The sequence below is a fragment of the Bos mutus genome, unplaced genomic scaffold (genome assembly GCF_027580195.1).
Source record: "Bos mutus isolate GX-2022 unplaced genomic scaffold, NWIPB_WYAK_1.1 CTG266, whole genome shotgun sequence".
NCBI classification, from domain to species: domain Eukaryota; kingdom Metazoa; phylum Chordata; class Mammalia; order Artiodactyla; family Bovidae; genus Bos; species Bos mutus.
Window position 1 is genome coordinate 90,507 of NW_027219767.1, and position 15,064 is coordinate 105,570.

At 35.6% G+C, this 15,064-nt stretch overlaps 1 protein-coding gene and 1 pseudogene across 1 annotated transcript; both read left to right on the plus strand.

The window, feature by feature from the left end:
• Nucleotides 1-395: 395 nt before the first annotated feature.
• On the plus strand, nucleotides 396-1,352 carry LOC102274069 (olfactory receptor 52A5). The gene has a single exon (XM_005909999.2). The coding sequence runs from the start codon at nucleotides 396-398 to the stop codon at nucleotides 1,350-1,352; it is 957 nt and encodes a 318-aa protein (XP_005910061.2).
• Nucleotides 1,353-8,927: 7,575 nt separating this feature from the next.
• Nucleotides 8,928-11,337, plus strand: LOC102273499 (olfactory receptor 52A1-like; annotated as a pseudogene).
• The last annotated feature ends 3,727 nt before the right edge of the window (nucleotides 11,338-15,064 follow it).

Consider the following 15,064-nt stretch of genomic DNA (forward strand, 5'->3'; position numbering starts at 1 on the left):
TCTTTACTTTGAATTAAATGAATTATTCCCTCAATTTGAATTGGCGGGTCATAAAGACAGCACTGAGGGTGATTAGCAAACACAAACTAAAGGGAATTTATTTGTTCCAGTATTCAAAGACTAGAAAGAAGTTATCCAGTCCAGTTAATTTTTCTCATTGAAAATGATAAAGGCATGCAGAAACATAGAATCTCATAATTGATCATTGAAAGACATTGGAAAAAGAGATTGAAAATTAGAGAGGAGCCATTGGGACCGATAAAATGGTATCCTCCTAATTGAACTAAAGTATGTTTTACTTAAATAATTTGTCCTTATTTTTAATTTTTTAGACTTAACAGGGAATAGGAGATGAAACAGCGGTATCCCTACTTGAGTCTACTGACCAAATCGCCATGCTCGGACCCAATGGCTCAGTCTTCATGCCCTCTGTATTAACACTCATTGGGATTCCTGGCCTGGAGTCAGTGCAATGCTGGATTGGGATTCCATTCTGTGTCATGTACCTTATGGCAGTAATTGGGAATACTCTAATTTTGGTGATAATCAAATATGAAAACAGCCTCCATAGTCCTATGTACATTCTTCTCGCTATGTTGGGGGCCACAGACATTGCACTTAGCACTTGTATTCTCCCCAAAATGTTAGGCATCTTCTGGTTTCATTTGATAGAGATTTCTTTTGAAGCATGTCTTCTACAAATGTGGCTTCTTCACTCATTCCAGGGAATTGAATCAGGTGTCCTGCTGGCGATGGCCCTAGATCGCTATGTGGCCATCTGTAATCCCTTGAGACATGCCAGCATCTTCTCCCAAAAACTCTTGACTCACATTGGGGTTGGGGTGACACTCAGGGCTGCCATACTTGGAGCGCCATGCCTGGTACTAATCAAATATCGTCTCAAATTCTACCGAACCACAGTTGTCTCCCACTCTTACTGTGAGCACATGGCCATTGTGAAGCTGGCTATTGAAGATATACGGATCAACAAGATCTATGGTCTATTTGTTGCCTTCACTATCTTAGGATTTGACATAATCTTTATCACCTTGTCCTACATTCAGATCTTTATCACTGTCTTTCAACTGCCCCAGAAGGAGGCAAGATTCAAAGCCTTTAATACATGCATCACTCATATTTGTGTCTTCCTGCAGTTCTACCTCCTTGGCTTCTTCTCTTTCTTCACACATAGGTTTGGTTCTCACATACCACCATACGTTCATATCCTTTTATCTAACCTTTACCTGTTAGTTCCACCTTTTCTCAACCCAATCGTCTATGGAGTGAAGACCAAACAAATCCGTGACCATGTGCTAACAATATTTGTATGCTCCAAACATCTTAATCATTAGTGGATCTTTCTAAAGAAAATTTAGGTTAGTTCAAAGTAGCAACATCAATATGCTAAAAGCTAGGTCTTCTACACATTTCTACATTTGAAAAAATATTTTAAATCTCAGATACTCATAATGGAAGGAGACACTTAATGAATCATCCAATACTTAAGAACTTTGGTTTACTACTCTAAAAACTCTTATATTGTGATTTCCACTTGTTTCCATTATTGTTTTTGCCCTGTACTTTACAACCTAGAGCTTTCTCTTGAGTAACACTTAGACATGCACAGATAAGTAACTTGTAGAAAACAGCAGTTGATCCCAGATAACTTCTAAGGATCATCTCAAACATTCATATCTTCAAACTGTTAATCCAACACTTAGCTGTAATTCTGGCCATGATTCATTTTCTGATATCTCCTTGTGAATCTATATTTTGAAAATTTTAATGACATCTATTTTTGTCTATTTTTTTCTGAAATACTGATATAAAAATAATGTAAAATCAATAATACCAATGACAACAACACAAAACCTATAAGATGGAAACCAAATTCTGTAAACATGGAATTAGTGGTATAAGAAAGAAAGCACAAAAAAGATTTATAAAAATAAATTAGGTCTATTCACAGATAAAATGTTTTTAGGAAACAAAATTATTATAGGACTTAAATAGAGCACATCCTTCAAAAGGCATTTTAATATGTTAACCCAAATTTGAGTTTTACCCAAATTTGAAGGTTTAAGTTGTAGAATTAAAAATAGAGACAAATAAATTCCAATTCTTAAAATCATCTACCACAAGTTTGTAGAGGACAGTAACTTTGTCTTATTTACACTTGTGTGAACAAGGATAATACCTGAGACTTCTTAAAACTTCAATAAAAATGGCATTGTATAATGAACAATTTAACATTTCTCTATTTTTTATCAATTGTATTCAAGATCAATTAATCTGAAGGCTTTAAGATAACATATAACATTATCTTATCAGCAACATTATCTATCAGCATTATAGAGAGTTTAATCCAATATTATCAATGTAAACAATGATGATGCCTGAATGAATTAATATATCATCTTAAAATATGAGCTAAAATCATGGGAGAAACTGACTTCCAAAAAAAGACTTCAGATCTTTCTTTACTCTTTGCTATTCCTCTGCCCATGCACCTTCATGTTCTCCCAGGATGCTGCACTGGTAGAGATCATGTTTAAATTGTCTTTAATCAATCTTTAACACTGAGGACTCATGGGAGTTTTTAAGAAGAACCAAGTACACAGGGAGGGACATTTCGTTTTCTAATTTTGGACTGATTTACAGTTCAAGAAAGAAATAAACCAAGGAAACACTTTATTACAATAAAGCAAACAGAACACGCTATTAAAGATATGGAGGCAGAAGAAATTTTGGAATGACATCTTGTTGAATAATGGAGAAATAAATTTGACCCATAAAGTATTTGGCTTTAAAAAGCTCTGTAAATATAAATCATGAACCAAAATGTGAAAAAAATACAGTGAGAGAAGGACTACAAAACTTGTTAATGGATAACCAGATATATGTAAAAGATATATGACTAAATAAAAACTAAATCTAACTATATACTATCTACAAGAGAGTCAATGGATTTAAGAATTATGAACACATGGAGGCTGAAAGTAAATGCGCAGAAGAAACCTCATGACAATGGCAAACAAAAGGCAGGTATGGGGATGCTTTTATCAGACAAAATAAACTTTTAGCTAAAATTGTCAGCATGAGTTCCCTGTAGGTCCAGTGGATAGGACTTAGCACTTTCACTGCCTTGGGCCAGGGATTTGGTCCCTGGTCAGGGAACTAAGCACTTCCCAGGTGGCTCAGTGGTAAAGAATCCCCAGCCAATGCAGGAGACACAGGAGATGTGGGTTTGATCCCTGGGTTGGGAAGATCCTAGAGGAGGAAATGGCAACCCGGCTCCAGTATTCTTGCTTGGAAAATTCCAAGGACAGAGGAGCCTATAATCTAAAGTCCATGGGGTTAATCTCTGGGCTATATTCCATGGGGTAGCAAAGAGTCAGACAAGACTGAGCAACTAAGCATGCATGCTGAGAATTAAGATCTTGTAAGCTGCAGAGCATGGCAAAAAAAAAAAAAAAATTCACTTAAAAGCAAAGACATCACATAATATTAAAACGGAGAATTCACTATGAAAATACATTATAAATACTAGAGACCCCAAATATGTGAAGGAAGCATTCAGTATAACTAAAGGGAGATATACACAGCCACACAAAAATAGTAGGAGAGTTCAATATGCCACTTTCAATAGTGAATGGAACATAAAACTCATATCAGAATTGCCTCATTAAAAGGAAGGGTCACATAGAAGGAATTCTATTTAAATAGAATTCATTAGTATAGAATATGTTTGCATTTAAATAGACTTTATACTTATTTGTCAATGAGAAAAACAGAAAAGAAATTCAGCCTATGGTGCTCTGGGAGGGATGGGGTGAGGAGGGAGGTGGGAGAGGGCTTCAGGACAGTGGGACACATGTATATACCCATGGCTGATTCATGTTGATGTATTAATAAAAAGCCACCATATTGTAAAGTAATTAGCCTTCAATTAAAATAAATTAATTAATTAAAAAAAACCCTCAGCCTATTAAAATTAAATCTCTGTACTTAGCCTGTGTGTGGTGTGGAGGTGGAGAATGGTAAGGAATTATCTGAAAGTTGTAGCAATGATTTCAGGGATATTGCATTTGGTCCCATCACTTCATGGGAAATAGATGGGGAAACAGTATCAAACTTTATATTTTGGGGCTCCAAAATCACCGCAGATGATGACTGCAGTCATGAAATTAAAAGACGGTTACTCCTTGGAAGGAAAGTTATGACCAACCTAGATAGCATATTCAAAAACAGAGACATTACTTTGCCAACAAAGGTCTGTCTAGTCAAGGCTATGGTTTCTCCAGTAGTCATGTATGGATGTGAAAGTTGGACTGTGAAGAAACCTGAATGCCAAAGAATTGATGTTTTTGAACTGTGGTGTTAGAGAAGACTCTTGAGAGTCCCTTGGACTGCAAGGAGATCCAACCAGTCCATTCTCAAGGAGATCAGTTCTCTGTGTTCTTTGGAAGGACTGATGCTAAAGCTGAAATTCCAATATTTTGGCCACCTCATACGAAGAGTTGATTCATTGGAAAAGACTGTGATGCTGGGAGGGATTGGGGGCAGGAGGAGAAGGGGACGACAGAGGATAAGATGGCTGGATGGCATCACTGACTCAATGGACATGAGTTTGGGTGAACTCCAGAAGTTGGTGATGGACAGGAGGCCTGGTGTGCTGCAATTCATGGGATCTCAAAGAGTTGGACATGACTGAATGACAGAACTGAACTGAGGTCCAAATAACCCAAGTAGGCATGATTAAAAACCCTGTGTCTTTAGCTAGTGGGTAATAAATGCCTCATTTTGTGTTTATAACTCCTCCTTTTCACAATTCCATTAGAAAACATTAAAATCAGTAGCTAGCAGCTTTTTGTTTTAATTCAAGCTGAATAAATTGATGTATACCCCAGAATAACACAGATTTTCTTGTGAGTTTTACTGGAGAATAAATGCAAAAACATTATCTCAGACAGACCTACAAAAAATGAGGGATTTCTGTATTTCACATAAAAAAGAAAAGCATAAAAGGTTATCTCAGAGATGGGCACCCATGGAAGATGGCCCAACACCACATAATTAAAGTTCCTGATGTTGACTAGGTGCAGTTACAAAGGTACAGGTAAAAGGAAGAGGTATTTCAGGACACATTCTGCAAAGGATAAGACAAGCTGAGGAGTTCCAAGCCATGGGTGATAGTGATATGAAAATGACAGTACTCTTCATGTATCTAGTTAGAGCAGAACCAGCTCCCAACAGTTGGTGAGTAAGTCTCTTCACTCCCAAATTTATCTTCATAGTTTTTCATTACCATTTTTTTCAATAATAATCAACCCATCCCATCATCCTTGTATTCACTTACATACTTCCCACCTGCTATTCCTCTCTCTGTACTTGTCAGATCATGCTCAAATCCTACATTAAAATTACCTCTTCATTCTTTTACTTGCATTTTAGCAGCACGAACCACAGCTGCTTCCTGCATTATTGCACGATTTATTGACTATTCATTGTAGGATTTGCTTCTCATGAGATTACTGACATAAAGCAACTTTATTGGAGAGTCTATGAAAGAAAGAAATAAGCTAGCTTTATTTTCTCAGAATTATAAACATTTCTCCAAAGTTTTGAGGATTATTTGATTGAAATTTCTGTCACATTTAACATTTAACAAGTAATGCTTTTGATCAGAAAAAAAAATATTAATATAATTCATGACCCAGGTTTTCATAAAAATTAGTTCTCAGTGAATTGATAAATGATCACAAATTCCTCAATTTCTTGGTAGTCTCTGCTCAATTATTCCCAATGTCAATCCTCAGTCTTCTATTTCTATTCTGATTTTAACTCCTTTTAAGGAACATATCCTTGCATTTCTTCATTTTCTATTAATTCTTTATGTGTGGGTTCACAAGAATGACGCAAGTATTCCAGATTATCTATTTCATTAAGAACTGATAAGCCCAAATTCTTATCAGTTCTTGCCTGGAGAATCCTTTCTGCGGAGAAGCCTGTGTCATCTGCAGTCCTAAGGTGATTGATACAGTCCCAGCAATCTTGATTCCAGCTTGTGTTTCTTCCAAGTGCCTAAATTATCCAGATAAGTTTATAAATTGGTAACTTTGAACTGTTTAAACCCACAAAACAAAGCTCTATTCCAGTCAAGTTAAGTATTTACACATGTTCCTATATCCTTGAGTCTTTAAGAATAGTCTGGGATTACATCTCTTTACATTTCCACAGTTGATTCTCTTGCCACACAGTCAATTGCTCCCTCTATGTATCTGTAATATACATTACAGTTATTATGGAATTTTTAAATCTAATGTAAGGGCAAAAACGTTAAGGATTTAAACTTTCAGAATTATAGGCAAAAATATAAGGTTTACTAGAAATGTAAACTGTAGCAATGAACTTTAGCCCAAATTCACTAAATCTTTTTTTTTTTTTTCCTGAAGGATAAAAGTTATATTTATAAACATGCTAAAGAATACATTAAATTGGAAAAAAAAATGAAGAAAAAATATCCTGTGTCTTAATCCTGATTATCCAAATTGAACATCATTTTCATGGGACTCTACAATCCATTTCAACCAAATAACAAAACCTCCATCACTGAAAGAGCTTCTACACTCCTTTGGAGCTAGCTATTTGAATTCATCCAGGATGTCAGGGTAGGTCAGTGAAAAACATCCTAGATTATCAGAATATCTACAAACATGAAACTGTTTCTCCAAATTGCATTTCTTTGTCTTGAATCTGCTTCTGTTAGGTCCAACAATTTCTGTCCTTTATTACCATCTTGGGACAGAAATAGCAATTGGTAGTCTCTGATTTTCTTGAAGAGATAGTTAATTAATGTGCCATTCTGTTGTATATTCCATATTTCTTCTCCTCAATGCCACTGAGAATTAAAGAGTAGATGAAATTTTCTTGCAATTCCAAAAATCCTGCATTCAGATGGCAATCTTTACAGAGTTTATACATACTCAGTTTTCTTCTTTTCAATAGATTTTATTATAGAAAGGAGAAAGAAAATGGCATTAACAGATCAAGCACATTTCTTTTCCAAGGGGATGAATTCTTTTCCCTCTCTTTTTTTTTTAATTTCACGAACTCTCATTCCATAATTATATCCATGGATTCTAAAATGACATCCATGATTAAAAATATTAGTGTTTCCATATTATAATCAAAGAAATTTCATTTATCTTTGCCTGAATATCTAGTGGTTTTTTCACCTGGAGCAATTATTTCTGAACTTTCTCAAAAAGTTTCTTTTCAAATAATTTATTAATTATAACAACTGGGAAGAGCAGTGAGGATTACCATTTTTTCAATAATAATCAGTGAAGACATCAAACTTCCTTCAAATCTGCTCCACCTGCCATTCATTTTTATATACCAAAATAACCTTTCTCCCTCATTAAAATTAGGGCTCTTCCTTTTACTTGGCATTTTCAGCCATCACAAGTCTCAGGCAGAATCTTCTCTGTTTATCAACTATTCATTGGACAAAGGCCTCTGGATTATGACATAAATGCCTCTTTATTTCAGTCTTGTTCTCAATAAAAAAGAGATCTCCATTTTACAGGTAAAATTATAAAAAGGCATCCAAATTGAGGATTATTTGATTGTTTGATGCATTTAACAAATAATGCAGTGATTAATGGAAAAAATTCATACTTTTCTTAACCCCAGCAGTTTTAGGCAGGTGGTGAACTCTTGAGACAGACAGGAATTTTCTTTAGTCTCACAACAAAACTGTCATCTGTCCCAATGGCTCTCCTCCTTTTTGGTTGTTATTCTATGTTTCCGGCCAAGGAACATATCCACATTTCTTCATTTTTTGTTAAAAGTTTTTTGGTTCAAGTCAGTTCTGTATTCCAGATTATCTATTTCAAATGAATGGATATCCTCTATTGATTTGTTATTGATCTTATAGTGTTTTCTGCTTCCAACTGTTTAAACCCACAAAACAAGGCTCTATTTCAGTCGGTTTACAGATTTGTCATGATCCATCCTTGAGTATTTGAATGAGTTTAAAGAATGAGTTTCTCTGTTTTACATGAGACATGCAGCTGGGAAAATAGATTTCTGTTATCTCTTTGTAATATAAAGTCTTCTTAAACTTTTTTTAATCAACTAAGGGTAAAAGCATTTGGATTTAAGAGCTCTATTAGAATTATGAGGAAAAAATAAAGGGGACTAGAAATTTAAACCAAAGCAATAACTTTAGCCCAAATTCACTAAATCTTTATGGATTTCAATAACCTTTATTTTAAACTCTTCATTCACATTCTCCTGAAGAATATTCTGTCTTAATAGGGACAGATAGTATAGTTTGAGGTATATATGTATATATATATATATAAAACTTTGGGTCAAAAGTATTTATATCTCTATTCTCTTTCATAGTAAACTTTTCACTCTCATATATTGGTCAGAAGTCTGAGTATTTGCTGGTCCAAACCAACTCTTTCTGATTTAGAGACAACTGACAAAAAACAGTAGCAAAGCAATTAAGTAGAATGTGGAGAAATTCATCAAACTTTGATTAAAATAAAATTTTCAAGAAAAATTATTAACTCTATTTTTTGGTCCAAAGGTATGAAATTAAAACAGTCAAGTCAGAAGTTTATTTTCTACCTTAGTTGTTTTGCTGGTTTTAAAATATTGTATAAAAGATTTTACTGTGGTACAAGAACTGTGGATTTCTACTTATGGGATATCTTTCTTAAAAAGAGTGATGTACATCTTTGGATCTTTCTTTAATACTTTAGATATGTAAATTAGATGGATGATATGATCTCAGATTTATATAAAATCAGGACTCAATATGTTGACTTTGGGTGAAAATAAAAGGTAGAAAAAGAAGAAGTAGCTTTAACTGAAAAACATTTATTTGCATCAGAAGACCCAAGGACACTATGTCCATTTCCAACATCACAGTCTTCATGTCTTCTGTGTTGACCCTAATAGGGATCCCAGGCCTAGAGTCTGTGCAGTGCTGGATTGGAACTCCATTCTGTGTCATGTATCTCATTCCTATGATTAGAAATTTCCTGCTGTTTATCATTATCAAATCAGAACACAGTTTCCATGAGGCCATGAACATTTTCCTAGGCATGCTAGGAGTCACAGATATTGCCCTTTGTACCAGCATTGTGCCCAAGATGCTTGGAATCTTCTGGTTTCATGTAACAGATTTATTTTGATTTCTGATTGCCTCAAAAGTGCTTATTCACACATTTCAGTGCATAGAGGTGGTTTTCTGCTTGCCATGGCCCTGGACCACTAAGTCACCATCCACTGAGACATATTGCCATCTTCACCCATCCCTTTAGTTACCCCAAATCAAGGCTGTGGTACCACTCCAGGCTACCATTCTTGTGTCTGCATGTGTGCTAAGTCGCTTTCAGTTGTGTCCATCTCTGAGACCCTATGGACTGTTGCCTGATGGGCTCCTCTGTCCATGGGATTATCCAGGCAAGAGTACTGAAGTGGGTTGCCATTTCCTCCTCCAGGGGATCTTCCCAACCAAGGGACTGAACCTGCTTCTTTATATCTCCTACATTGGCAAGCAGGTTCTTTACCACTAGCGCCACCTGAAATAATCTGGTGCCTAATATTTATAAAGTTCTAGTTATAATTTTACCATACAAGAGTCATTCCCACCCCTAATGTGAGCATATGGCCATTGTGAAACTGATTGCAGGAAATTTCTGGGTCAACAGAATCTATGGTTTTTTTTGGCTTTCACTGTTGCAAGAGAGTTCCAGAAAAACATCTATTTCTGCTTTATTGACCATGCCAAAGCCTTTGACTGTGTGGGACCACAATAAACTGTGGAAAATTCTGAAAGAGATAGGAATACCAGACCACCTGACCTGCCTCTTGAAAAACCTGTATGCAGGTCAGGAAGCAACAATTAGAACTGGACATGGAACAACAGACTGGTTTCAAATAGGAAAAGGAGTACGCCAAGGCTGGATATTGTCACCCTGCTTATTTAACTTATATGCAGAGTACCTCATGAGAAATGCTGGGCTGGAGGAAGCACAAGCCAGAATCAAGATTGCTGGGAGAAATATCAAAAAAACCTCAGATATGCAGATGACATCACCCTTATGGCAGAAAGTGAAGAAGAACTAAAGAGTCTTTTGATGAAAGTGAAAGAGGAGAGTGAAAAAAAGTTGGCTTAAAGCTCAACATTCAGAAAACTAAAATCATGGCATCTGGTCCCAACACTTTATGGCAAATAGATGGGGAAACAGTGGAAACAGTGTCAAACTTTATTTTTCTGGGCTCCAAAATTACTGAAGATGGTGATTGCAGCCATGAAATTAAAAGACACTTACTCCTTGGAAGGAAAGTTATGAGCAACCTAGATAGCATATTCTAAAGCAGAGACATTACTTTACCAACAAAGCTATGGTTTTTCCAGCGGTCATGTATGGATGTGAGAGTTGGACTCTAAAGAAAGCTGAGCGCCGAAGAATTGATGCTTTTGAATTGTGGTGTTGGAGAAGACTCTTGAGAGTCCCTTGGATGGCAATGAGATCCAACCAGTCATCCTAAAGGAAATCAGTCCTGAGTGTTCATTGGAAGGACTGATGTTGAAGCTGAAACTCCAATATGTGGCCACCTGATGCGAAGAGCTGACTCATTTGAAAAGACCCTGATGTTGGTAAAGATTGAAGGCAGGAGGAGAAGGGGACAACAGAGGATGAGATGGTTGGATGGCATCACTGATTCAATGGACATGAGTTTGGGTAAACGCTGGGACCTGGTGATGGACAGGGAAGCCTGGCATGCTGCAGTTCATGGGGTGCAAAGAGTCGGACATGACTGAGTGAACTGAACTTCACTGTGCAGGGTTTGGCCTTACATTCATTACATTGTCCTGTGTATATATATATATATATATTTTTTTTTTTAATAATTCTTCTCCCCACCCCAAAATGTTAGGGTAGAGAGGGAGGGAGAGCAAACTCTGCCAGCCAAGTAGTCCCCAGGGTTTGCAGCCCAGCAGCATTTATTACACGCGAGGGTGCCCCTGTCCTGTGTATATTTATCACAGCTTTTTCTTTTGATCCAGAAGGAGGCAAGGTTGAAAGCTTACAATACCTGCATCGCTCATATTGGTGTCTTCTTCCAACTCTACCTCCCTGCCTTCTTCTCCTTCTTTGACATAGGTTTGGTTCTCACATCTCACCTTACATCCACATCCTCATTTCTAGCATTTACTTGGTGTTCCCTCCATTTCTCAATCTACTTGTCTATGGTGCAAAGATTAAGCACATTCTTATGCATATGGTAAAAATATTCTGTTCATAAAATTTGTTATGAATAATGCAACCAAGCTTTTCTCTTTGTGCATGGTAACAAAATTTCAAAACAAAATAAAACTACAAAAAATCTATGTTATTGAAATTTTTTAGTTTTCTATTTAATTTTTATTGTTTTTAATTTGCCATCATAAGTCAGTTTTCATAATCTGGCATGACAGCTATGTGACATAGATTCATATACTGTATCTGGGTAAAGAAATTAAGAAACATAAAAGAGTAAATACTGAACATAAGTCCTTTCCTTTTCTTGCAGAAATGGTGATGTAATGACCAATTCAGGAAGGAGCTTCTTGGTGAAAATAATGTTCTAAACCTCAGTTGGGTTGTTACACATTTATGTATCCTTTGCAAAAAACCACATAAGCTGTACAAAGTATAATTTCTGTACTTATATTAGACTTTAATATAAAGTTTAAAATATAAAGTAAGTGAATCCTCAAAAATGAAACAAAACAAAGGACAAAGGCAAAAAGTCTGAGGAATTGCTGTAGGTTGAAGAAGTCTAAGGAGACATGAATATAAAATGCATTATATAATCCTGAATTGAATTTTGGGGAAGAAAAATATACATATAGGTCTTTGAATTATTTTTAACCTCAGATATGGACTAATACTTAGGTTATAATATTACTTCAGTGCTAAATGTCCTGATACTGTTTATAATACTACAGTTAGGCAGTAGACTATTTTTTCCTAGGAAAGCACATTTAAATATTTAGGAGCAAAAGAACATTATGTCTCAAATTTACTCATCAGTTCAGTTCAGTTCAGTCACTCAGTCGTGTCTGACTCTTTGCGACCCCATGAATCGCAGTACGCCAGGCCTCCCTGTCCATCACCAACTCCCGGAGTTCACTGAGACTCACGTCCATGGAGTCAGTGATGCCATCCAGCCATCTCATCCTCTGTCGTCCCCTTCTCCTCTTGCCCCCAATCCCTCCCAGCATCAGAGTCTTTTCCAATGAGTCAACTTTTCGCATGAGGTGGCCAAAGTACTGGAGTTTCAGCTTTAGCATCATTCTTTCAAAGAACACCCAGGACTGATCTCCTTTAGAATGGACTGGTTGGACCTCCTTGCAGTCCAAGGGACTCTCAAGAGTCTTCTCCAACACCACAGTTCAAAAGCATCAGTTCTTCAGCACTCAGTCTTCTTCACAGTCCAACTCTCACATCCATACATGACCACAGGAAAAACCATAGCCTTGACTAGACGGACCTTTGTTGGCAAAGTAATGTCTCTGTTTTCAATATGCTATCTAGGTTGGTCATAACTTTCCTTCCTCATAAACACTTCATAAAAGTTGTCTAACTATCATATATCTATCCATATAACTATTGAATTGTTCAGTGGTAAAGCAAAATTGAGAAAAAAAAAAAAAAATATATAAATCTGGGTAAATTGTATAAGGAAGCTTCTTACAATACTCTTGACAAATTCTGTACATCAATGTAAGATGTGTTTGTATTAAGCATTGTTCTTTAAATATCTCAATTTAGCAATGGCTGCCATTATTCACTCAGTCAACCAATCAAGAAGCATCATTTATCTTTGATGTTGGCACTGTACCAACAATGTACCAACATTGTAGCAACAATTGTACCAAAGGTGTACCTTTGACATTGTACACCTAACCAATCATCTGATCTTAGTATGTATCTCTAAAGTATCCTCAAATAATTTATCTTCTCTCCATTAGTCACTATCTATTCTTTTTTTTTAGTCTTACATATGATCTTATGAAAAATAAAATACTAGGTTTTTCATCTTTCATTTGCTGGCAGTTTTCATTTAAACACTGTTATATTTTCAACATAAAGTACTTGATGCATCTGTATCTTATTCCTGATATTTTGTATGCAAACATGTATTTTTTGCCTAGCTGACTTCTGTCCTACATTTAGAATTTAGTTAAATGTTTCCTCTAAGAAACTTAGCCATTTTCCTTATTTTTTTTCTCTACGTCTCCTAATAGCGCTCATAGCATGCATCACAGCACCTCTTCATTTTTTCTGTGTGTAACTTCTTTTTTCATATATGTCACATGTGTAATCTATTTGTATACTCCTGACTTACACATACATATTACATTTTAAATATGAATAAATGTATATTGCATGAAGGATTTAGAAAATAAATACACAAAAAATTCTACCAAACTTTTCATAATGAACATTTATTCTCACAATAGAATAATTTAAATGGTTTCCTAATGAAGATGTATGAAGGAAGAGTTGTTCCAAACTGAAATAACTTAGTCATTTAATGTTTTACTATTTGTTGAATGATGATTTTTTTCTACTATTAAATTAGTTTCAATTAATTTCCTTTACTTTTTAGAGAGTTTAAGGTTTACAGAAAATTGAATAAAAAGCCAGAATTCCCATATAAACTTTCTCTGCAGAATGAATATTTAACAATTACACCTGAGTTAAGCTGTGTTGTCGGTCACAAAATCGCGTCACCACATTTATTTGATATATCCTAAATTTAAAAGCATATATCTAATATTTTTTTCCTGTATGGTCTGCGTATACCATACTAAGTAAGTTTTTTTATTTATTGAGATATAATTTTCATACCATATAGCACACTCTTTAGAGAGTATTAATCTCTGGTTTTTGACATATCCAAAAACCTGTGCAATTATCACTACTATCAAATTCCAGTACACTTAATAAAGATACTCCATCTCCCTTAGCAGCCACTCCCCATTCTCCAACCCCATTTCATGGCACACATTAATTGACTTTCTGTGTCTGTGATTTCTCATCTCTGGACATCTTATGTAAGTGAAATGAAACAATATTTGGCCTTTGAGTCTGGTTTCTTTGACTTAGAATAATGTTCTCAAGATTCATTTGAGTTGTAGCATAAATAATAATTTCATTTACTTTCATACTTGAATGATATTCTATTGCATGAGGTACCTGAGTCTACTCTTGCACCAGGAAGCAGATCTCTGGCCATCTTATCTATAGTCCTCTTCTCTCTCTGCTTGGTAAGGATGTCCATCTTTATTCAAAAAATTCGCAAAAAGTATAAGCATGTCTAGACCCTTTAGATTTATATTCCCCAGATTTCATTTAAATTTATTTCTTTTTATTTGATGATGTGCACTGGTTTTGTGTTTTTTTTTTTTTTTTTTCTGGTACAAATCCTCAGCTATGGCTGATTTCAATCTGCTGATATGAATCACTGAGTGTCCAGATGCAAAGATGTACACACACCCTGACCCTGGCTGAGCTGGGTTCCTTCATATAACTGCCCTCGATCCTATACCATTGCTTTCTCTGGGAGGATGATAAGTTTATGGCAGTTGAATATGAGGATGTGGTCAGAGAGTCTTAATTCAAAGGGAACAGGACTACTGAATGGGGTCTGACCCAATGACACAGGACAAAACCAGAGTGACTTCAAGTCAGGTCATCAGGTAATCCAGGGTTTTTAGCCTCTTTCTTGCATTCTTCAATGAATCAAAGTTTATTCCTTTCATAATATTAAAGCTTAAAATCCTATTGGAAGGCACAAAGTCTTCTTTCAAGCTAGTAAATACCTGTCATAAATAACAGTTTCAGGTTGGGAAGTTGATATCAATTTGTGAAAATATATACAATCCTTTCATAATAATTCTGAATATGACTGGAACAACTTGGAGAGAGATAATTTGGATACTGGAAAGATTTGTGTAATCAGCTCTTGCATGGAAGAAACT

Coding starts and splice junctions, on each gene's coding strand:
- LOC102274069 (XM_005909999.2), top strand. CDS start 396: ATGCTCGGACCCAATGGCTCAGTCTTCATGCCCTCTGTATTAACACTC.